This window comes from Muscardinus avellanarius, assembly GCF_963383645.1.
Source record: "Muscardinus avellanarius genome assembly, chromosome: 2".
NCBI lineage: Eukaryota > Metazoa > Chordata > Mammalia > Rodentia > Gliridae > Muscardinus > Muscardinus avellanarius.
This window is the reverse complement of record NC_137787.1, coordinates 17,698,279-17,722,421: the sequence shown is the minus strand read 5'-3', so window position 1 is coordinate 17,722,421 and position 24,143 is coordinate 17,698,279. Positions and strand designations below refer to the sequence as shown.

Below are 24,143 nucleotides of genomic sequence, written 5' to 3'. Positions count from 1 at the left end.
CTTGGAAACAACTAAGGACGATGCTATTTTAATTTGCATTCAGATTTTAACAACACAGTCACACAGCACCAGTGGGATGACATTGGGTTTCCACTGAAGATTGCTCATCAATTCATTATTGTTCATTATGTTGATAACTGTCAGGAAGCATTAGAAGCGAGGGCTTGGAGTAATAGAACCGAAATGGTAATTTTAAAACAATACACTTTCTGGAGGAAATACGGTAGCACACTGAATTCAATTAGAAAAGGCAAATGTAAAGACAAAGCAAGCCACGTTTGTTGTTTGGAGCTGGGCGATTTCGATTTTTTGATAAGCTAAAACTGCAGAAAGCTTTCTCAAATCAGGACCCCTCGTCCTAAATCTCGGGGAAATTTGCCCTCATTAGCTCTCGGCTCTTCCAGTATAAATTGTCTTTAAAAGCTGCAATTTTGGAATATTTTAGGCCACGTCTAAGCATCAATCAATCACTCTTTGTTTGTTTGGCACAGCTGACGGAATTATTCGAGGCCATTTACTTGGAGACAGATTTGTGAAGGCCCTTCAAGTTGGCAATCTAACATCATAAACTCTCATTTACAGAGTATGCCCAATCGTGAGGCTCTGATACCTTTCATCCCACAAGTTAAATAAAGACCCAAAGCACAAGCACATGTTTCCATTAGAAAAATATGAAAAAACACCCCAGTCAGAGTTGTAAGCAGAGGCGGAAAAATAACAAATTAGCTACTTTTTGAGAAAGACCAGTGAAGCCACTTACTACCACTTACTACCTTCCTAAGACTTTTGTTTTGTTTTGTTTGGGCCCTATTTTTTTGAAACAGGGTCTTGATAAATTGCAGAGGGCCTTACAGTTTGCTGAGACTGGCCACGAATCTACAATCTTTTTGGATCCCAAGTACCGAGATTATAAGACAGTGCCATCATGCCCGGCTCCTAAGGCCCTTTTAAGCACTTTTTGAAATACAGTAGAAAATTGGAAAGTTACCTTAATATAATATTGACTTTGCCTCTCAGCAGGGGAAATGAAGACCTTTCTCATGACAATTATTAGACAAGCAACTGAAGGACTAAGGCAATCAAAAATCTTCCTTCTGGGCTATGTAGTGCACCCCTCCCACTGCTGTCAGACCACATTTCACACTAAAGAAAAAGGGGAAAGAGATCTGGAGGAGGGAAGGGCCCAGCACTTGTAGTTAAAGGGCACTAATTCCATTAGCAAGTCACATCAAAATCCCTGCCAAAAAATGATTCCTGAAGCTGGGCATGGTGGCCCATGCCTGTAATCTCAGTACTTGGGAGGCTCAGACAGGAGAATCCCAGGTTCAAGGCCAATCTCAGCAACTTAGTGAAACCCTATTTTAAAATAAACAGTAAAATAGGGCTGGGGGTGTGGTGTAGAGGTAGACCGCCCCGGGTTCAATCCCCCATACATACAAAAATAGCATAAAACAAAATAAATCATTCATGAAATTAAAATCCCTCCTTCAGTGTACATGTCATCATTTTCCAAGTAGAAGTAATGGTGTCTGTCCTATTGGCAATGTTGCCAGAAACCCCTATTGCCTTTCTTGAATTACAGAGGTGTGAGAGGTCAACATTCCCATTTGTACTCTATGGCAATAACTTAGGGGGAACTCTGGGGAAAAAATAACAGACACATAAGAAAAAAAAATTCATGGTGAGTGCATTTAGTCATGTGACTCCACGCTAGGTTGGAGTTCATCACATAGGAGACAAGTTAAGAATTCAATTTCTATTAAGGGAGAATGTTGGGAATTTTGAAATCGTTATCTTTCTAGAGTCACCACTGAAATGAACAGACCTGAGAGTTGAAGGTAGGACAGAGAGTATCTCCTATCTAGTGCCCTCCATCTGGTGGGAAGCCTACGTCCTTGCTACCAAGGACAACTGATTTACACACCAGACACTTCAGCATCACCTGGAAATTTCTAGAAGTGGAGACTCTCGGGCCTGACCTCTTTGCTGCTTACTAATCCCTAAGTGACTTCTGTGCCCACCTTCCGTTGAAGAAGTTCTAAACTCCATATTCTAAAGAGGTATCATATTCTGAAAACTTCCCAATGGAAGTATCTCACTACATCTCATTTGCAGCCATTTACATCAACCTAACCAGAGGCCCCATTCAAAGTTCTTCCTCCAAAATATTTATCTATTATTAAGTTCCCCTGAGTCTTCCAGCAGTGTGGATGGTGTAAACTTCTAGGAGTCTCCCTCTAAATTAGCTGATGCTACTTGCATTCACCTGGTCTAATCGGTCTCCAAGTGAACAAAAACCTGATTTTACAAGCCAGTGGAGCAGAGTCTCTTTGGCTAGAAGAATGAGTCTGGGAGAGTGTGTTTTATTTCTTCATTAGTGTGCCGTCACAGTGAGCGATCACTAAATGCGGGGCTGCATGAGAATGCTGGGTTAAAGACAGCATAATGAACAAAGAAGGTGCCTGATTATCATGGCTGTCAGCACAAGGGAATTGGGTTTGTCACCTGGCTTAACCAACTGGTAAGAACTGATTAGAGGCTGGAGTCAGTTTGAAAGGATCCCTGATGTTTACGTTCCTTTCTAGCCCCACATCTTGTCAAGAGAATCCTGTCAAGCTTATCCTTTGGGTTATCTGAACAAGAGGTTCTTTGAGAAACTCCCACTGTCTTCCCTATTGAAATGTCTTCTCTGGCTCTGCCCAATAGAACTTTGTGCAGTGCCAGAAACTTCCTGCAGCTCTGCAACCCTTTGCTGCCTCTGGTAGCCCCATGTGGCTACTGAGCCCTGGAAATGTGGTACACATGAAGAAGCAATTGAATTTTACAGTTCATGATCCGGACTCTACATTTAAATAGCCACATGTGCCCAGTGGCTTCTGTATTAGCAAAGGCAGTCTCCTCCAATCAGCGGGAAGGGAGAAACCTAGAAGAAGAGCCAGAGGCGAAGAACTAGATTCTACTTCTGCTTGCCTAAGTTACTATTACTTATATTTATTTGTAAAGTATGTCGCCTCCCCCACCATCCCTTTCTCAAAGGAGGTTTTACAAGACTTAGGCAATTAATACTGTAAGTTAAAAGTTAATAATAACTTAAAAATTTCAGCTCCACACAGAAGTGATCTCAGCCTTGAGTATGCAATGGAATTAACAGGCTAACTTCTCAAAATACTGGTTTTTGAGTCCCACCTCCTGCCCAGTGATCTTGGGGTGCCATGTGGCCTTCAAACAATTTCTTTGTGTAGCCAAGGGTGAAAATCACTAAAAAGACAAACTGGCGACCTGCTGTGAAGATGGTATGAGGAAGGAATGGACCAACTGGGGATGAAGGAGGAAGAAAACAAACATTTACTAGGTCCTTACCATGTGCCAGACCTTTGCAACTGTTTTCTTATTTACTCCTCAAAGCAATTCCAGGCATAGTAGACAGTGAGAATCCATTTTACAGATAAGAATTTGGAGAGACTTAACACCTTCTCTGGGTCACCACTAATTGTGCTGGTTTGTGATCAGAGCCAGGGCCGTCTGCCTTGCAAGACTGTGGTGTGATCATCAGTACCATAGTTGCCCTTCATACCTCCCCATCATAGAGAAGCTGGTGCTGAGTTGGTGGGATGCATAAGGGCGATGCAGAGGACCTTGAAGCAGTGAAGAGGAGTTCAACAGCAGGAGAGAAAGGATCACCTATCACCTTGGGATTTTCATGGACCTTTTATCTGTGGCTCCAAAAGCCACCATTTTACTCAACATTGTGAAAAAATAATCTCAGGCCCAGTGTGGTGGCGCATGCTTGTAATCCTAGCGTTCGGGAGGCTGAGGATCACAGTCCAAAGCCAGCCTCAGCTACTTAGTGAGCTCCTTTGCAACTCAGGGAGACCCGGATTCAAAATAAAGGATTAAAAAAAAATAGGGGCTGGGGATGTAGTTCAGAGGTAGAATGCCTCTGGGTTCCATCCCCAGTACTGCAAAAAAAAATAATAATGATGATGAGATTATGATGATGATGATAATCTCAGAAAAAATGAAAAAATACTCTAAATGCTTAAAATTGTCAGTCCATCTATATGTTAAAATCAATATATTCTTTCATTTGTATCATCAGGATATAAAGCTCACACAGAGTTTATTCCAACAAAAATGTAAAATTTCCAGGGCTCAACTGCTGTCTCGTTATCACACATATATGTAACAGTCCAGTATCACAGACAGATGGCAATGTTTGGGTGGACCCTAAACTCCCAAGTAGGAAGGCACAGTGGTTAAATAAATGATTGGCACAAAGTCTTTTGACTGCTGGACAACAGGACAGAATCACCAGACTAAAAACTACTCAGAAGAAAGCCAGGCCGTGCCATCAAAGAGGGCGCCATCCGTAACAGGATCACACCTCGTCCTGGAAGAGGTTTCCTCTGTATGGAAAGTAGGGGGTGGGGGGCTAGCCAGGCATGGTGGCGCACACCTGAAACCCTAGTACTTGGGAGGCCAAAATACAAGGATGGCAGGTTTAAGGCTAGGCAAAGCAACTTAGTTTGACTCTGTTTCAAAAATAAAATATAAAAAGGGCTGGAGGTGTAGCTCAGAGGTAGAACACTCCTGAGTTCAATCCTATTACCACCCCCTCCACCAAGAAAAATAAGAGAGAAAAGAAAAAAAAGACAAGACAAGAAAGGAAGAAAGGTGGGCTGCACGGTGCAAGCAAATGACAGCCCCAAATAGTTTGTCTTGGGCTCGCTAGTGAGCCCTAATTTCCCACCACTGGAGAGTTGTGGGTAGTGCGTGTGGATAGAGGTAGGGAGTTGATTATTAAGTGAATCACACAAAATGAAACCTAGCGCAGAAGTACTTAGATTGTTAGAGTGGGAACAGAGAGGATTTTGGCAAGTTAAAAAAAAAAAAAAGTAGTCATCCAGAGAAAGTGTTGAGCCTGCAGAAGAACTAGGAAAATGAAGGAGGTGGACAAATCTTTGTTTATGGTTACAAGTCTAGGGAGGACCCTCTGTACACCTTAACTTTGGAAATTTATGTTTCACCCGGGTAATCCAGGCAAGGGAACCTCTGAGAAACTAGAAACAATGTGAGTTTTTAGGTTATGCAGCTCTGTACCAGGAGGGAGGTTGGGGGTGGTAGTGGTGTCTGGGCCGCAGTTACCTTTTCTGTAGAATGAAGATAACACCTACTAAATGGGTTTGCTATAGCGTGATCCAGGTGATAAGGTTCATTGAAAGTGCCTAATATGTTACCTGGATATAATTTTTAAATTGTCATCATTATTATTACTGGTGTCTCTTATTAAAGAAACTCCAGAGGCTATGGTAACTTAAGCACAAAACGAGGATGGGCCTGAAGTCTCTCTCCCCACTCCTTTCAAAGGTGGTTCTTGATGGGGCTAAATAATAGCTTTGCAGCAGCCCCCGCAGCTCAAAAACCAGACAGAACTTCTATTTCCAGTGACACTGGTCCAGGGCCAGCCAAGGTGGAATTTATAGAAGTCAAGGAACAAAATAATAATAGTTATAATGACAGGAAATGTCAAAATAGATGAAGTAGCTCATTGGATACCAAGAGCGATATGGAGGTCGAGGCTGTGCTTCCCCAAACCCCGAATCAAAAAATCTTCTAAACTCCGATTCTTTCTGAGTGCACACCATGCAGGGAAAATTCTGCATCTAACCTCACAGGATGGGTTGCAGTCAAAGTGCCGATGCTCTAAAAACATTGAATAAGTTTTACCTTCAGGCTGTGTGTTTAAGATGTATATAAAACATGAGTGGGTTTCAGGTTTAGACATGGGTCCATCACCAAGATAGCGCGTTACTTGTAGGGAGATACTCTAAAATCCAAAAATATCCTAAACCTAAATAAAGCACTTCTGCCCCCAAGCATTTTGGGAAGGGATACCATACAGGGGATAAAACAGAGCTCAGAGGTAAAACAGTTGCTGAATTCAGCTACTGAACAGTGGGCTGGGAAACCAACCAAAGCCTATGGAAGATGCGTACCCTGAAGCCCTAGGCTATGTCCACAGAGAGACTTCATCAAATGAAATGCCTGGACCCATCATCCTGTCCTGGTCAAGGTCACAGCCAAGCAGGGTCTTTGAAGCCCAGACTGGGCCTGACAGGAATGTCAACACCTAGGGAAACTGTCCAAATAAAAGTGTGAGAAGGGATCTCTCTAGTCTCCTTTCATACCAAGCTTGCCAGCCCCATGCATTTATTAGTACAACATTTATTAAGTGCTCATCATCAAACAAGCACTTCTTAGGACTTGGGCCTAAGTGTTATGGATACAAAACTCTGGGAAAGACTGAAGAGGTGTAATGGCCACTTGAGCAATGACCTCAGTCCGCACTGAGCTGTCTCTCTACAGACTGAAACCACATTCCCCAAACTCCTCCCTACCTGTTTCTCCCCCAGCTGTCAAGCTTTCCCGGGTCCTCGATGCAATGGTAAAGCCATTTATAAATTCTAGTCTCAGCTCTAATTACACTGTCAGACAGCCCCTGAACACTCAATCTCAGTTCCACAAAGTAGTCTGCTGGCAGCTGCGCAGTTGAAGACAACCGAAGACCGTGAAAAAGACCCTTTCTTTTCACAATCATTCCCCCTGCTATGATAGAGAAAGGATGCGTGCTTGATCTAATTTGCCCCCTGCGTGGTTATCCTGGGAGAAGACCTGGCAGTGCCCTGCTAGGCGATAATCCAAGCCGTTGGCATCACAAAAATAGGAGACAGGAAAACAACTTACGGGTGCAGGGCATAGAGGCAGCATCGTTGTCAGCGCGGAAAAAGCCCCGGTCACAGGTGCACGACGTAGCTCCTTCCCAGACAGAGTAGCTGTGGGGCGGACACTTGGCACAGTTGGCATCCGTAGACAGAGCCTTGTAATAGCCGATTTTACAAGCTGTGGGGAAGGAGAAAAAAAGATGCATATTAGCCACTGTGAATACAGCAGAGCAACATGTGAAGCCATCACTTTGACTCAGAAGGAGGTGTCTGTGTTAATGATTGGCGATCAACTGGATCGAAATACGAGTAAAGCAACTCGAAGCACCAATCGGTTATGGCCACTCCTCAGGACCATTTACATTTCTGGGAAGGTTCCAAGCATCCCCCTATTAAGAGATTTTCTTAAATCTTGTGGTATCAAGTTGAAGTACAGTCAAAGCTTACTGAACAACTGTCTTTATGCCAGTGGTAGGATTTGAATATAAAATGTCCCTGGGAAGAGCTCATATGTTAAGGCAAAAATGTGCAGAGATAAAATGTTTAAGATATGATGATTCTAATATCATCACAGCATACAATGAATTAATGAATTTACTGGGTGGTAAGGTAGGCAGGTAGGGTGTGACTGGAGGAGGTGTGTCATTGGGGGTTGTGGCTTTGGGGACTACATATATATCCATGAACCTCTTTCCTACTCTCTCTGCTTTCAGCCTCCATGAAGTGAAAGCAAAGTACTTTGACTTATTCTTTCTCTCTTTTGTCTCTGTCCTTTCCACTGACATACCTTGAGCTCCACAGATATAACATGAACTGAAGCCTCTGTAATCTCCAGAACTGTGAGCAAATGATTCTTTGTCTAAGTTGTGGCTGTCAGGTATTTTGAGTCACAGCTGTGAAAGTGCTGACTGAAACATTCAGGTACCCTCTGTATGCATCATCTTGTTTAATTCTTAGAGCACTCACTTTCCACAAGCACTATTAATATTTTTACCTTAGAAACCCCAGCTGTGACCAGGTAATTATTGGTACAAGATCATACATCTGGTAAGTGTCAGCAACCAGCTTTGACCCTAAGTGTTCTGCCCCCAAAGCTTCTACTCTGAGTCACACATTCTGGAATCTGAGAATGTGGTCTTTAACCAACCAGTTGGAAGTGTGTCCAAGTGCTAACAAAAAAATTGGTCTGTGATTATTTCCTAATTACATCTACAGAAATAACTAAATTGAAAAACCAACAAAAGCAGCCACATAGAAAAGAAAAGAGTTTGAAAGGCATGGGTCACAATCTCAGGGCACAGTAGTAATAAAAACTACTAACTGGAGACTCTGGGACTTTATATACTATTTCTTTTTAGATCAGCAAATATTTTGTATTGGTTTTTATGTTAATAAAAGCCTCCCATTTCTCCCTCCCTCCATTTTTCCTCAGCACCCTTTCCCCAGGAGGCTGGTGCAGGGAACACGGGTCATATACTCTTTTATGCACCTGATATACTTTCCATGACTTCATTTTTATAAACATCACATTGACACCAAGAGGTACTTTTATTAATGTGGAAAAATTCAATAATGCTGTAAACCCTCATAATAAAAAATAATTAATAGGGCCTCTCTTCCTACTTTCCCCTCACCAGACTCTTAATGATCACCTCTCAAGTTTGTCCCAACCTGGAGTAAAAATTGACCAACACATCAGTATTAAACTTACAGAGGAAAGGCCATTAAGAATAGTTATTCCACAATGCCAGAGGTATATAAAAAAGTGACTTCTCCATGATCATCTCAGTATGATTTCCTCTCGGTTCTCTTCATTTATCCTGTCCTTGGGATATATTTATGCTATCTAGAGCGCCAGCTGAGAGAAGGACTCATTGGACATTTTCCACCAGCCTGACCACTAAAGAGGCCAGTCATGCTAAGCAATCGAGCCGATCTTAGAGAAAGGAGATCAAACAAAATCCAAGGGACAACTTGATTCTCTGTAGAGGCAGGGCCACATCCGTCAGCTACAGTCAACCATGAAGCATCCCTACAGCTCCGCTTGAAAGCCCGCCTGCATATCCTGCTGGTATTTTCCCCATCATACTCCCATAATGGCAAGCGGAAAGGGAGTTTAGCAGGAGCTCACAAAAGCACACAAGTTACTTCACTCTTATTAACTGAAGTTGTTTATGGAATTTCCTTTAACGAGCCAAAACTTTACGATGTGTGGAACACCAACAATAAAAGGGCGCAGAGATCAGTCTCTCCCCGATTTGCTTTTGCCTTGCACTGGACCGAAGCGTCTTAGAAAAACAAGTTGCTGCCGTGACTGAGATTTATGTGCCTCGAGTTTATACACATCGCATAATTAGATAAGGTTCAACTTGCAAGGTGCTTTTGGGTTCTGCTTAAGCTGGCCCTGGGGTTTCCATTATTTTCCAACACCCAGGCTTTGGCAGGAAGGAACATTGAGGATCAATCCTGGCTTTCCACATCAAACAGAGAGAGCCCCTGAATGGGGACACAAAATTCCTGGGTGCCACCTGTCACTCCATCAGTCATGGTCAACAAAAAAAGTAACTCGAAGCAACTCATATTAGGACTGCCAAGAAGGCACAGATTGTTATTTCTTTCCAAGGCAACTCTGCAATGCATCCCACTGACTTCCTGGGTGCTTTGATTTCATTACAAATCAAAATCTAAAATCGAATAGTGAGAATGGAACACCAGTGGTGACCGAAAAAAGCCAGTGACTGATTGACGTCACATGGTGACAGGTGTAAGGGGGGACCGCTGTCGCTCTTGCCCCAACTTCTATTCTTACGAGACTATTTCTAGTTAAAAAATTAAACTCAGTTCACAAAAATCCTATTGGAAGCTGTTTCTCCTAACTTGCTAAAGTCAGGAAATTCAGTGTATTTATTGTGCAAATTCAAGTGTGTGGGGGGGTGAAATATATTTGCAGGTTCATATATATATATTTTTTTCTGTTTTTCTTTGAAGCTGGTATTAATATGTTACCAAGAATAAATACATGTGAATTCATTTGGGAAACACAGAGCTCTATACCAATTTGGGCAATTGAAAGCTGCTGTTCTTTTAACACGTTATTTTTACTCTTTTTTTTTCTTTTTTTCTTTTTCAAGCACAAGCAGAAAAACGACAAAATCGTCATTGTGCTATTCTCGGCAGCCCTTGCTCCCTTTAACACAGTCTTTTGTCTTCAACTACATTAAGACCATGTTATTAATATTTCAGGATTCTTAGAAAGGCACTCTCAAACTACAGCAGTGGCTTTTCACACACAGCCATTTCGCTGCTACATTCGAAATGACCCACTAAATTGATGGTTCCGCGCATTTCAGCGCTTCCGGGGGTTGGTGCATAAATGTGTAAGTACGTCGTGCATTTATTCACCGCTTACTCACATCTTAAAATTTTCACTGTCTCTTTCATTCTCAACAAAACCCCAGTGAAAGATGCACTTGGCATAATGAGCATCGGCACGTGTTATCATTTCCCATCATTCTCCCTGCCCGAGAACTGCTACCCTGTATTTATATATTTGTTTATTTTTGCGGTACCTCCGAGCTACGCCTCCAGCACTATTTTTCAGTCTTTTTATTTTTTTATTTTTATTTTATTTTTTTTTTTTTTTGATGGTACTGGGGTTCCTGGAAGCCCTTCTATCTCCGGGCTACACTCCCAGACCTATTTTTACATTTTTATTTGGAAACAGGGTCTCCTAAGCCGGCGCGCGCAGCTAGCTTCGAACCTGCGCGATCCTCCTGTCTCTGCCTCCCAAGCGCGGGGATTACAAGCGTGCGCCACCACACCCGGCCAGTCTTTTTATTTTTGAAAAAGGATCTTGCTGAGTTGCAAAGGGCCTCTCTAAGTAGCTGAGACTGTCCTCAAACCACGGTCCTCCAGTCTCCACCTCCCAAATGCTGGGATTACAAGCCTGCACCACCACACCCGGCGACAAGTATTTTTGAGTGCCGATGACTTCATGAACAAGTCCAAAATGCTTCCTCAAGAAACACCTTTCTCCTGTCTCTTTCCAATGATGATGCCTGGCTTCTGGCGATAGGGTTCTGTGAGTAGGCTTCTCCCGTGGCCTTCTGCCTGTGCCATGGTGGGAGATGGTTCACACCAGCAAAGCACTTAGGACAGGAGGTTAAAAATTATCTTCCCAGGTTACAAATTTGCATTTTAACAGGGAGTCTCCTGAAGGTCAAAACTGAAATTCCAACAGCAATTCTCTAGAAAGAATTTGAGCCATTTATCCAGACTGGTCCCCAAGAAATCTTTGGCTGTGAGAAGCCTGAAGGCCTTTCCAATCTTCTCATGTGGGTGTGATATGATGCATATACTCTAAACAGTTTCAATGGGAAACTCTGTCTTTTGTTAACCGGGAAGATAACATCTAGTATGCTTAGGTATTTGATATATAACATCAAAATATATTATTATCTCTAGCCGTGGTGGCGCACACTTGTAATCCCTGCGCTTGGGAGGCGGAGACAGGAGGGTCGTGCAAGTTCAAAGCCAGCCACACTGGCTTAAGAGACCCTGTTTCCTAATAAAAATATATAAAATAGGTCTGGGAGTGTAGCCCGGAGGTAGAAGGGTCCCATCCCCAGTACCACCAAAAAAAAAAATTATATATATATATAATTATTATATATATAATCTAATATTGGATACCTAATATCAAATACCAAGCATACTAAATATATTAGAAATATATTAAATATCAAATCTTAAATATATTAGATATATCGGACCAAGAAAATACTAAAGATTGCTTCTCTTACTTTTCAAACATACAGGCTGAAGATTGTTCCAGAAAAATGAGGCTCTATCCAGACTCATCTGATTCTATTTTACCAACAGTGTAAGAAGAAAATGTAACCAAACTCTGACAAATCTTTACTTTCCAAATCATTTGCCTTCCATAACTGGTTTCACTGCGAGCATTGAGAATAATTGAAAATCGGATTGTTGACAGAACCCTAAAGACCACCTTGTCTAGAAGTTAGCAAATGTCTCTGTAAAAAGCCAAAAATAATTTAGGCTTTGCAAGTGGACAGAAAGGACAAGGATAGTCTGAGGGCACTTGTATAACAAAACAGAATACACATACCCACAGCGTTTTCAGTGATGAAATTCAAAATATGATAGTAGTGATAATTATTTTTATATTACAGATGTATGAATGAGGATGGAATTCTTTATTGGAGACATAACGATGACTTTGTTGAGGTTCGAGGGAAACCTTCCCATTACCAAATCAATGAAAACCATTATTAGTGCTCCGTCATATAAAAGCTGAGCTCAGGAACCACACTTTGCCCATCGCTGGTCTAGAGCACACGCTCATTTCTAAGTGGCTTGCCGGGGTAAGTGGCTTGCCGGGGTTTCGTTTCAGGAGCATGCCAGGCTAAGTGTTGAATCCATGGCTCCTTGACCTCTGTTTCCTGCAGTGCCTCCCTGGGTTTCGAATGACAAAGTTTAATAAAGAATACTTTCTTCCCAGTGCTGGAAAATAGTAAAAAGTTTCCATCAACTCTTTTATTGGAAAAACCGATTTGACTCAATACTATTAGAAATAAAACCACTTTTAAGTTGACTTTCTTTTTCTTGATTAAATGATGTAGACTGATGTGGGTGAATTCCCCAAATTTGCTATCCTATTTTTAGGTGAGTTTCTTTTAAGGACTTAAAAATTCTATAATTATGCATGTCAATTAATTTTAAATTTATGTTGCTTTAGGGCTTAACATTTTGGGGGGGAATCCTAAAAGAACTATTTGCATCTATGTGATAAAATAATGAAACTGGTTTTTTGGTTTCTGGGCCACTCAGATCACGGTGCAACTGCAAAGCAATCCAATGCTTGGCATTGATGATGCACGTGGACTGTCACCTAAACGCTAGTTTGAGATATTAGCTAATTAAATGAGCACGCTTCGGAGAGGCTGCAACAGGAGGATCACAGGTTAGAGGTCACGTCAGCAACTTAGCAAGGCCCTGTTTCCAATTACAAATAAAATAAAATAGGGTTGGGAGTATAGCTCAGAGGTAGAACACCCCTAGGTTCAATCCCCAGTCATCTTCCCAAGAAATATTCCTTTATTTAGATTGAAGATAAACTGAACCCCAAATGAGCTAGAGTGCCAAATCTCAGTGACTTCTAACTTCATAAGTCGAGCAGCTTCTAATCTTCTCAGGAACTAGCTGACAGCAGAATGACTTGAAGGACTTAGGAATGAAGTTACTGGGCCTCAAAACCAAGGTTATGATTTTCTGGTGGTACTTAAGGCTGGTCCAAAGATCACATTTTGAGAAACACTGTCCTGTGTTCAAAGGATTCGTTTCTGAGTGAATATATCAAAGCATACTTCATCTTAAATAAGCTCCAACCGCTTCGTTTCTTTTTTCCAGTATCTAAATGCTACAGAGTGGAATTATTATCAGGAGAAGAATGACCAGTTTTGGCATTAAGAAGGGGTATGTCGCCGGGCGTGGTGGCGCACGCTTGTAATCCCCGCGCTTGGGAGGCAGAGACAGGAGGATCGCGCAGGTTCGAAGCCAGCCGCGCGCGCTGGCTTAGGAGACCCTGTTTCCAAATATAAAATGTAAAAATAGGTCTGGGAGTGTAACCCGGAGGTAGAAGGGCTTCCAGGAACCCCAGTACCACCAAAAAAAAAAAAAAAAAGAAGGGGTATGTCAGAAAAGTGGTATTTTTGAAATATGAAGAACATTTGACTTCCTTATCGAACTGAAATGATTCCTTAAGAAAAGGTAAGCATTCCCCTCGTTCCCATAATGTTATTGAGCAGATTCTGGAGTCTTATAAAAAGAGATTGCTGCAAAGGACAGAAAGAGACGAAGTTCACATAGAGTTACGCTAATCATTGCATTAATCACTTCAAAGGCCCCCTCCTCCCCCCATAGCGCAGGGGCACACGTCAGCAGTCCCAGCACCTGGGAGGCTGAGATGGGCATTGCTTGAGTTCAGGAGCTCGAGACCCGCCTAGGAAGCATGGCAAGACCAGGTCTCAATCAACCATTACAAAGTAAATAATATCAAAATTTAATAAAAATTACCAAACTAGTACTCTCTCAAATAAGTTGTCTTCTTATACTGTTTCATGACTACTAGGTGGCACAGGAAGTCTTTATTTATTTGATTTTGTACACTTCTGTTTCTTGAGAGTAAATTTAGTGTGCCAAAACCTAATAATTTTCTTAAGATGTATGACTGCAGTGAACCAATTAAAAAAAAAAAAACTAATAGCTTAAAAAACTCACTAAATAGATTAGATGTGTGTGTGTGTGGTGTGTGGTGAGTGTGTGTGTGCGTGTGCACACGCATGGATGCGTGTAACTCTGGATAAACAATTTGCTAAAAGTCAGTTATGAAACTAACAATTCAAGTTCATGCCGTTCCTAGAAAGGCTCTACTGGTCCATCCTCTGTACTAAACATTTGGGTAATCTGTAAAAGGTTTATTGAGTTGTTTTAAAGGCTTTAACTTGGTGCCAGTCTTTAATATCTTTCGGACTTTATTTTAAAATTGCTTTCAGAGAAATGATGGAGATATAAAAATTAAGATGAACTGAAATATTACATTTGGTTACTTTAATCAAATTTATAAAGGACTATACCAGACATCCATTTAGAAAAGTTAAGATATTTAGGGCAGAGACGTTTTATAATCAACAATAGAAGGAATGTAAGTGAAAAATGACAAAGGTAAAAGAAAAGTTATTTTCTACCAGGCTATCCTCCTTACTATCCAATCTTGTTTTAAACTGCACAGTATTTTTTACCAAGGGCAGCAGAGACATAATGGGAAAGCCCAGGTTTTAGACCTGGAGTCCTGATATCTAACTTTGGTTCTTGGCTCAGCTATTTGTTAGAAGTGTGAACTTGGAGCTGGGCTTGGTGGCAGATGCTTTTAATCCTAGTACTTGGGAGTCTGAGACAGGAAGATCATAGGTTCAAGAACAGCCTCAGTAATTTAGTGAGATTCTCAGAAACTTAAGGAGACACTGTTTCCAAATAAAAAACAAAATATATCTGGGTGTATATCTCAGAGGTAGAATGCCCCCGGGTTCCATCCCCAGTGAAACACGTACACACACAATACATACATACATTCATACACACACACACACACACACACACACACACACACACACACACAGTACAAAGTTGGGTCAACTAACTGCTTCAATATTTTTACCTGTAGGGCTGATGTGACGATTGAGATAGTCCACAGAGAAAGGAAGCACAGACCTTGCTCTTGCTCTGTGCTTCTCACTAAAAGGGTTGTTTCTATTGGTACTGGTTTCTACTACTGTAACTGGCTGCATAAGGATAATCCACATAATTCAAACATTTTTGGAATATTTTTCTTTAAATAAGACTGATTATAATTCCTAAAAACACTCTAGGATAACTATTTCATTACTGTTTCATTACTTTTTTTAACCAAAGGTAGAAAACCTAGGCTTGAATTCCAGCTCATAACATCTGCAACTTCTTTACTGGCCACAGGCAAAAGCAAGATAAGTATCGGGTAAAAATGTCTTTTTACTAAAAAAAATAAAAAAGTGTAAATAATTAAGAAAAAATGAAACCCACTATTGCACTGGGTTTCGACGGTTTCTTCGTCCTGCCCTGAGCTAATGATGCACACCTTCCCCTCCAGCAAGCCACACTCCTATTTCTCCCCTTCCTCGCCTCCTCTCTTACCTTGGAGCTAGCTGTCAGGAAAACAGACAAGGGGAAAAATGACAGAAAAAAACCCAAGCTGAAATGCTGAAAATTGCCTTGCTCTTTCACGAACAAATGCAGTATAATCCCATAAATAGGTGGGTAATTCTAAAATGTCAGATGTAGATGGTTTCCACATAAGGTGCAGTAAATCCTCTAGAATCTAAGTCACATAGCGCTTGCCGAATTTAAGTTAATTACACACAAAAAAATTATCGCACACAAACAAAAAAGAGTGCAAAGGGAAGATAACTTATGTCTCCATCTTGACTATCTTATTATGTGAAGAGTGGTTTTCCTTAGATCAATTTGAAAAGAGGGAACTTGAACAGTGGAAGTTCAACTAAACACTGAAGAGAAAGAAATTCTCAGAACATTTACAAGACCTAATTCCATTGTCAGAGACTGAGATTAAAACCAGCCCTGGTCCATCCAGGGTAGAGGTCTTGGGGATGAAAACCACAGACTCCATTCTACCTTTGTAAAAGCAGTCTTTGGCTGGTAACTCTGGCCTCTCATTGGGTCTCCAAACAAAGGCAATGATACTCCATATTTGCATGAAAGAGAATGATTGGTCTCTTCCTTGACTGGTCTCTTCCATGGCCCCACCCACTGAAGGAGGTAAGGAAGTGACTGTGTATCTTTTTTTTTTTCCCCCCCCTAGTACTGGGGATTAAACCCAGAGGCATTCTACCTCCAAGCTACACCCTCAACCCTATATTTTATTCTCTATTTTGAAACAGGGTCTCTCTAAGTTGCAGAGGACCTCGCTAAGTAGCTGAGGCTGTCCAAGAACTGCAATCCTCCAGTCTCAGGATTATAAGCGTGTACCACCATGCCTGGCTGGTTGTGTATCTTTGAAAGGCATAATGCATTCTGTCCTAGAGGTTGTTCTCTGGATTGACAAAAGTACTACTCTGAACTTTTACTTGATTACTGCAGTTTTCTCTAAGAAAGAAGTTCTCATGAATTTGTAATAAATCACAATAGTGCATTGTTAGAAACAAATGGATAAATTATTTCAATTTGATAAGAGGTGACAATTTTATAATAGATGGCAGAAAGAGCAACCTGTCATCATAAGTTTTTTTTTAAAGCATGTATTTTATTAAATAAAGATTTCTTATTCCTCCAATCCTGTTTCAATTCTCCCACTTAGGACATTGAAAAATTGCTATAAAAAGAATGTGTCTCGTGCATCTCAACTGTATCTTAAAAAACAAGTCAAGCAGTATAATTCCTCGAATGCTACAGATTTTATGAACATTTCTCCTTTTTTAATGTAATTTTCCCCTAAAATTTTTTATAGTATTGATTATGACTTTCCTCAGTAATCTTATTATTATTAAATTTTTTGGTACTGAGGATTGAACCCAAAGGAATCCTACTTCTTACCTACACCCCCAGCCTGATTTATTTATTGATTGATTGAAATAGGGTCTCCTTACATTGCTGAGGGACTCGCTAAGTTGCTGAGGCTGTCCTTGAACCTGAAACCCTCCTGTCTCAGCCTCCCAAATACTATTTTTACAAACCTGAGCCACTATACCCAGCCTCTTTGATAATCTTCAAGATTAATAAATGTTTGCTTGATCTGTCTCAATTTATTGATCCTATTGAAAAAGCAAATTTGAGTAGATTGCGCATAACTTAACTGAATAGCTCTATAATCATTTTTCGTTCATGAGAAATATGGGGACACCTGTTGGCCTAATATACGGAACTTTGCATTGCTCAAGGAAATGAATGCAAGTTGAAAATCACAAATGACCATGTGTAAAAAAAAAAAAAAATCAAGACACCCAAATACGTCATAATGAGCTGAAGGCAGAAAAATGTTTAACCATGTTTTTAAAAACCTAATCTCTGCCTTGGACTCAAATATAAAATTACTAAAAATATCTGGAAACACATCTGAAATATTCAAATACACGATGTAAACTACCAATCCTCACACCAACAGCACATCAATCACAGGGCTGGCATGCAAATCAGGAGCCACGGACTGGGAGCTGGATTCTCAGTGACATTTCACAGAGCACCGGGCTTTTTGATGTGTCCCTGTTGTCTTTCTTCCCCTTTGATAGTTGGGGTGCATAAAGACTAGTGGTTCATTATGGATGGATCCACAGATGACAAACACCAGGTCTGAGCACTGAATGGAGGAAGCAGCTGTTCTTTTCTTTTGCTCCTCTCACTCCTGCATCTGAATTTAATCCATGCATCTCTGTGGATTAGCATCATTATGGAAAATGTTCATCCATTACTAGGTACTCTGGATTGTGCATTCACTGGGCCATTCATGTTTCCACAAACATTTATTAAGACTTTAGACATAATAATGGCAAGAGTAATCACTAGAGCGACTGTTTATTGAGCACGTACTGAGAGCCGAGAGGCTGAGACCATGAACCACCGCCGCCTTGGGGGAGGAGCAGAGGCCGCTCATTCTCACATCGAATGGGGTGCTATCTGGCAGAGGTGCCTCTAGACTTTAAGGGGACCCTTTCTGTTTATCTAACCCAGGCTGCCTGCTGTAGAAGAAGCTGGGTTGCAAAACCATTGGAAATAGTAGGTGACTCCTGAGTTTCACCCACAAAGAAGAGTAGAGCCAGGAAGCCAGTCCCAACCAGAAACTAAAAAGTAGTTACAGATTGCTAACCATATAAGTCAGTGGGCACCAAAGGTATTTACCAAAGTTATTTGGAGCCGGGCGTGGTGGCGCACGCTTGTAATCCCAGCATTCGGGAGGCTGAGACCTGGAGGATCGCGGTTCGCAGACAGCCTCAGCTACTTAGTGAGGCCCTCTGCAACTCAGTGAGACCCGGTTTCAAAATAAATAATAAAAAATAGGGCAGAGGGTGTAGATCGGAGGTCAAATGCCCCTGGGTTCCATCCCCAGACCCGCAAAAAAAAAAAAAAAAAAAAAAAGCTATTTGGACTAGAACCTTCTTTTTTAGGGACATCCTAGCCCCATGGGAAGCGGAGGGGTTTCCTCATTATCCTCTATTTTTGATCACTTCCTCTGTTTATTTAAAAAGAAAGGTAGCAAGGGAAGGATGAAATATGATTTGAAGCCAAAGCCAGATCAAGAGAAACACGTGTTAAATAATTGTTTGATTAACCCCAGCAGCATGGGGGTCATTGTCACCCAAAATACATTATAGCCTGGGCTGTCACTGGTTGTGATTTGTGCAGCTGCGATGACTTCAGTAATCACTGCTTAGCGGCCCTGTCCTTTTTGTTATGTTGATGGGCCTGAGGATCTCAGAAGAAAGAGAAGCTTTAAAAGGACTCAACTCCCCAAATGTCACAGTTATGAGGGGTGTTTTCCAGTTCTCTGCTGAGGCTTTTGACCATGGGTCCTAACACCGTTTAATTCTCAACAATTACTGTACTGAAAATTTCTTCAAAGGGAACTCTTAAATTTTGAGTCCACACACACACATACACACACAAAAAAACCACATACACAGGCCGGGCGTGGTGGCGCACGCTTGTAATCCCCACGCTTGGGAGACAGAGACAGGAGGATCACACAGGTTCGAAGCCAGCCGCACGTGCTGGCTTAGGAGACCCTGTTTCCAAATAAAAATGTAAAAATAGGTCTGGGAGTGTAGCCTGGAGGTAGAAGGGCTTCCAGGAACCCCAGTACCACCACCAAAAAAAAAAAAAAAACCCACATACACACACTTATTTTTTTATACTGTGAAGTAAACCTAGGTACTAGGTACATTCTACCTCTGAACTTCACCCCACCCCTTTTTATTTATTTATTTTTTAAAGTTTGAAACAAGGTCTCATTAAGTTGCAGAGGCTGGCCTCCAACCTGTAATCATCCTGTTGCAGCCTCCCAAGTACCAGGATTACAGGTGTGCACCACCATGCCCTGCTGAGTCTAATTTTTTAAAAAATGATTTATGTTTAACAGATACAATCAGGCTAAACATCTGTTTTTGGTATTGCATGCAGTGGATTAAAGACTTTATATAACTACCTGCCAACGTTTAATATTATATGTGTTGGACTATTTCAACATTGCTTATGTCTGAGGAAAACAAAATGAAAATTCTCTAGGGCTCCCTGAAGAGACCTAGTCTAGACCAAGTGAAATTTATGAGGAATTCGTACTGTCTGTTTTCGGGACAGACACAGGCCCGGGGATCACAGCAAAGACCAGCAGCCCAAACACCTGGGACAGCATTGATGCTTTTGCTATTATTTTAAAAATGCTAGCACCAGCCCACCCTGTCCCATTGACTCAGCGGCACTCCTACACACGAGGGGGTGGGGGGGCTTGGAAATTCATTTAACGCCTTCTGAACTCATCAGCCTGATGGATGGTTGTCCCCAGAAATCAGTTTAAGTTGCTGGCAGAAATATGTAGCAAGAGGGCAGACTGCTCATCTACTCCCACTGGCTACCATGACCCAGCAACTCGGAAGGGCCTACCCGAGAGCTTTCTCCAGGACCGCGTGCACACCAAGAGCAGGGAGAGGGGCTGCACATCCCTGGGCCTGAACTCCAAAGCGCTAGGACGGTTTTCTTGCTTCCATTTGATCCTCTCTCCTAGCACACAAAGGATGGTCCCTGGGTGCTCCCCGCGGTCTGGCAGTTGGGCAGGTCCCACCCTGGGGGCTCAGGGAGGTTCTGCCGGAAGCGCTTTGGCAGCCCCAGCCTTCCCTGTCATCAGTTTGAATTCATGGGAAAGGGCAAGATGCCAAAAGTGCTCGCAGGTGAATTCTCTGTCCCTTTCAAGTGCATCTGACTTACACTGATGACTTAAAGGTGTGTTTATCTTTTGTTGGGAAGGATTATCAGTTAAGTCGGTAAATCTCTTCCAGGTATAAATTATAAGTCACAAACAGGAATGCAAGGGCGGTATCAAGTCACAGTCTGCTCATTTGTTCAGGGCTCTCTCATCTCAAATATTAAACATGAGCAATCGGGGTGAAAATAGATACCAAGAGTAACAAAAATAAGGCCATTTGCCGCCATGTTCCCAGAGCGTTGGATCATGAAGAAAGAAAGAGGAGGACAAACTGCCCTTTGTAAAATATGAATGCAACAGAAACCAGAACTGACCTATTCAAAGAGAGGAGGAGAACGAATCCAGAATATCATCAAACACAAAATCACAAAATAACTTCACATCCTAACAACCCAGTTCATCTCAAATACAGAAAAATCGAGTCAGGTATCATGGTGCAGACCTGTAATCCCATAACTTGGGAGGCTGCGACTGAAGGATCACAGGTTTGCAGCCAACCTCAGCAACTTAGTGAGACACTATTTTAAAATAGAATAGGGCTGGGGTTGGGAGGCAGAAAGCCCCTGGGTTCAATCTCCAGTACAACAGCAATAAAAAAAAAATATAGGACTAAAATCTTTACTCATCCCAAACAGATTCTTAGACGAACCTTCAAAAATAATTACAAACAGCAACTGGAAGTAGAAACTTTTTTCTAGGATTCTCTTATAAGAGGTAGCCTACCTAAATTTAAGAAAAATAGTGACATAGCTCTGCTGCTAGTGGAGGAGCCTTTAAAAAGCCCTTCCAACCAACTAGTAAATGGTGATCACTTTTGAGTCCAGAAAACAGAGACCATAAAACAATCTGCTTTTTATTTATTACAAAAAGGAAATATTTTTTCCTTGCCCAGAGGCAGGATCATTCCTAAAGAGGCTCAGATTTGCACAGGAAGGGGGGGGGTGTTGAACTCATAAATCCTTCTGCCAGACAAAAAGATAGTATTAAAATTTTTGATAGATGGATTATCACCTCCATGAACGAAATGAAGCTGTTCTCCTCAAGGCTATGTTGAGGTGGTGTCAAAAACATATACATTCCATGCATCTGTAAAAATGGAGGAAGCACATACTGGAAATACAGACTGGGGAGGCCCAGGCTCTGTGAGAAGCTTGGACTCCAGCCCCAGCATTTACCAACTAAAGGGCTCCAGCTCAGTGTCCTCCGAGGGCACCAGGCTAAGTATATAACTTTAAATATTTCTTTCTGAACTTCTAAAATTCCAACTCAATTGTTCCCATGATCTGACACACTCGATTTTATTTATTTATTTTTTTGGATTAGAGATTGGACTTAGAGGCACTCTACTTTGAGGTGCACTACCAGCCCCTTCCCCCCTTTTTTGTAATTTTGAAACAGGGTCTTACTAAGTTGCTGAGGGTTTCACTAAGTTGCTGAGGCTAGCCTCAAACCTGCGCTCCTCCTATTTCAGTCTGGGTTAGAGGTAAGAACTGCGATTACAGGTGTGTACCATCAAGTCCAACTCAGACTCAGGGAGTCTAAAATAATCTAAGAGCCGGGCGTGGTGGCGCATGCTTGTATTCCCTGCGCTTGGGAGGCAGAGACAGGAGGATCACGCAGGTTCGAAGCCAGCTGCGCGCTGGCTTAGGAGACCCTGTTTCCAAATAAAAAATATAAAAAGTAGGTTTGGGAGTGTATCCCGGAAGTAGAAGGGTTTCCAGGAACCCCATTACTTCCAAAATAAAATAATAATAATAATAATAATAGTAATAATTAATAATAATATAAAATAATCTAAGATGTTTTAATGAGCACTGGATCATTAACAAGTTGGTCTGAACACTATTTAGATAGGTCCATCTCTGCATTTTTCCCTACCAGGGTGAGTATGGATGCATCTGCAGAAATTAAGATCTGAGCTCAACTAATTCCCAGGCTTGTGTTTATAAGCAGGGGACTGAGTTATGGGTTTATATACACATTTTTTCTCTAATAAATTCATCCTTTCAAACTCTATTGAACTTTCTATTACCTGTTTTACCAGAGTTTCCTAAATATTTCTGGATTTCTTTGCCATGTACTAAAACCCAGGTCAGAATATAGAGGAAAGGAAAGAAATGTCTGAGGACCTCAACGGCATCTAGGATCTTAATTCCTACCATAGGTATTGGTGACCACCTGCATGTGTATGATCCGCAGGGACACCCACCAAGGGCTGTGCTTTCACAGAGCACACAGTCTAGGGCAGGGGTAGAATTTAACAGGAAGATAAGCTGGTGATGCAAAGGAAATTGAGGGTAGGACTTAGAAGGTAACAACCCAGTTGTCACACACACACACACACACACACACACACACACACACGGATGCTGACTGAGTTGGAAGAGGCCATCCTGGCCCACATCACAGGAGCTCAGCTCCTCAAAGAGGTCAGGTTTTCTCCTCAATAGGGCAATGGATTGGCTAGAGATTTTCCTAAGGTACGCTTGACTACAGACATGAGCCATAGCAAGTCCTACAAGAAGCTGGGGCTCCCTTAGGAGGCCACTGAGGTAGGCCATGGGGGCAGGATGGTCACCTGGGTCAGGATGAAGAGGTGGAGCCGGGAGTCAGGTTCCTCATAAATGACATAAGGGACCAACTCTGCAGTACCTCAGTCACACGATGCTCCTCTATGTAGACTTGAGATTCCAAACAAGTGACAGAGAATCAAGTTCTGTTTTCCTCCCTTGGCTCTGCTTCCAAATGAGTCATGTCTGGGTCTACCTGCGCAGACGGGGCCATCACTTCCACATTTAATTATAGCTGGAGAACTCCTCCCTTGAGTGCTGGGATAACAGCCTTCAGGAGGCTGGTAACCAGGCCCCGACCCTGAGCGCTCGCTCATGGGCCACATCTTGAGAGCGGCTGCAGGACCACATCACCGACTCCAGGAAATGTGCTGGGGGCTGGATTCCTGAGCCTGCTTCAAACGGGAAATAAAGGTGCGGCGGCAGGGAACCTGTCAACAGCGACAGAAGCAACTGAGGGCTTCCTAAGGGCTCAGGGTGGCGTGCTAACGTGGCTAGTGCTGTGTGGCTGTTCACAGGTCTTTCCTTTCCTGTTTCCTCCTGATTTGAGTTTGGCCTCACCTGGAGGCAGCTGGTTGTTAGCTGGTTTCTAGGAAAACTGAGGGGCTGAATTGAATGAGTCAGAGCTGGTTCCATTTATACCTTTCCTGACTGCTTCTGCTGTCACACGGCTCAGTCCTTCTCCTCCAGTGCAAGACAGCTGGCCTTTCATCTCTGATAGGTCGGGTCCCTCCCTCCCTTCCTCCACAGGACCCCTGCAGCAGGGAGAGGAGGCGGAACCGGAAGCTAGAGTGGAGATGTTGAGACTTGGACATCCCGGGGCCGACTCCAGATGTCGCGAGAGGACAGGCATTCCCACGCTGCTAGCTCCGCCCCAAGATAAATACCCTTACTTCCTCTCTGCAGGTGACTCTGCTGCTTGGTCATCAGTCCCTTCCTCCATGGTTGGCAGACTTCGCCCAAAGGTGCCAGTTGATTAAAGAGGACTTTAATAACTTGGCTGGTGTTTGCCTCCTTTGCGACCCCCAACTCAAGTTCAACATTCCAATCTCCAGTTAAAAAGACATGAGAACCTGCCCCAGATGCCTGTAGCACCCAGGAAGGGGGACACATTACAGACCCAGTCTTCACCCTTCCTTCTGTACAACTGTGGTTCTGTACAGAGCTGTCTTTCAGAGGTTTACTCTCCATCTCACTTTGTAGAACATGCGCCTTGCTCAATGCGTCTATCCTGTTGTCAGATGCTCCAGCATTTAGTATGGTATCTTGTGAAGGCAGCTCCTCACTACTCATATGCTAGCTGGATTG

General features: G+C 42.3%; 1 protein-coding gene across 1 annotated transcript in view; it reads right to left on the bottom strand.

Moving 5' to 3' along the window:
* The window catches only part of EPHA4 (EPH receptor A4), a gene marked incomplete at its 5' end in the record, with an annotated part of 144,893 nt that overhangs the window by 68,281 nt on the left and 52,469 nt on the right, over positions 1 to 24,143 (bottom strand). Inside the window, one exon of the mRNA XM_080689172.1 lies at positions 6,745 to 6,900. Coding sequence (XP_080545298.1) covers positions 6,745 to 6,900 — 156 coding nt within the window. The remainder of the gene's footprint in view (positions 1 to 6,744; positions 6,901 to 24,143) is intronic.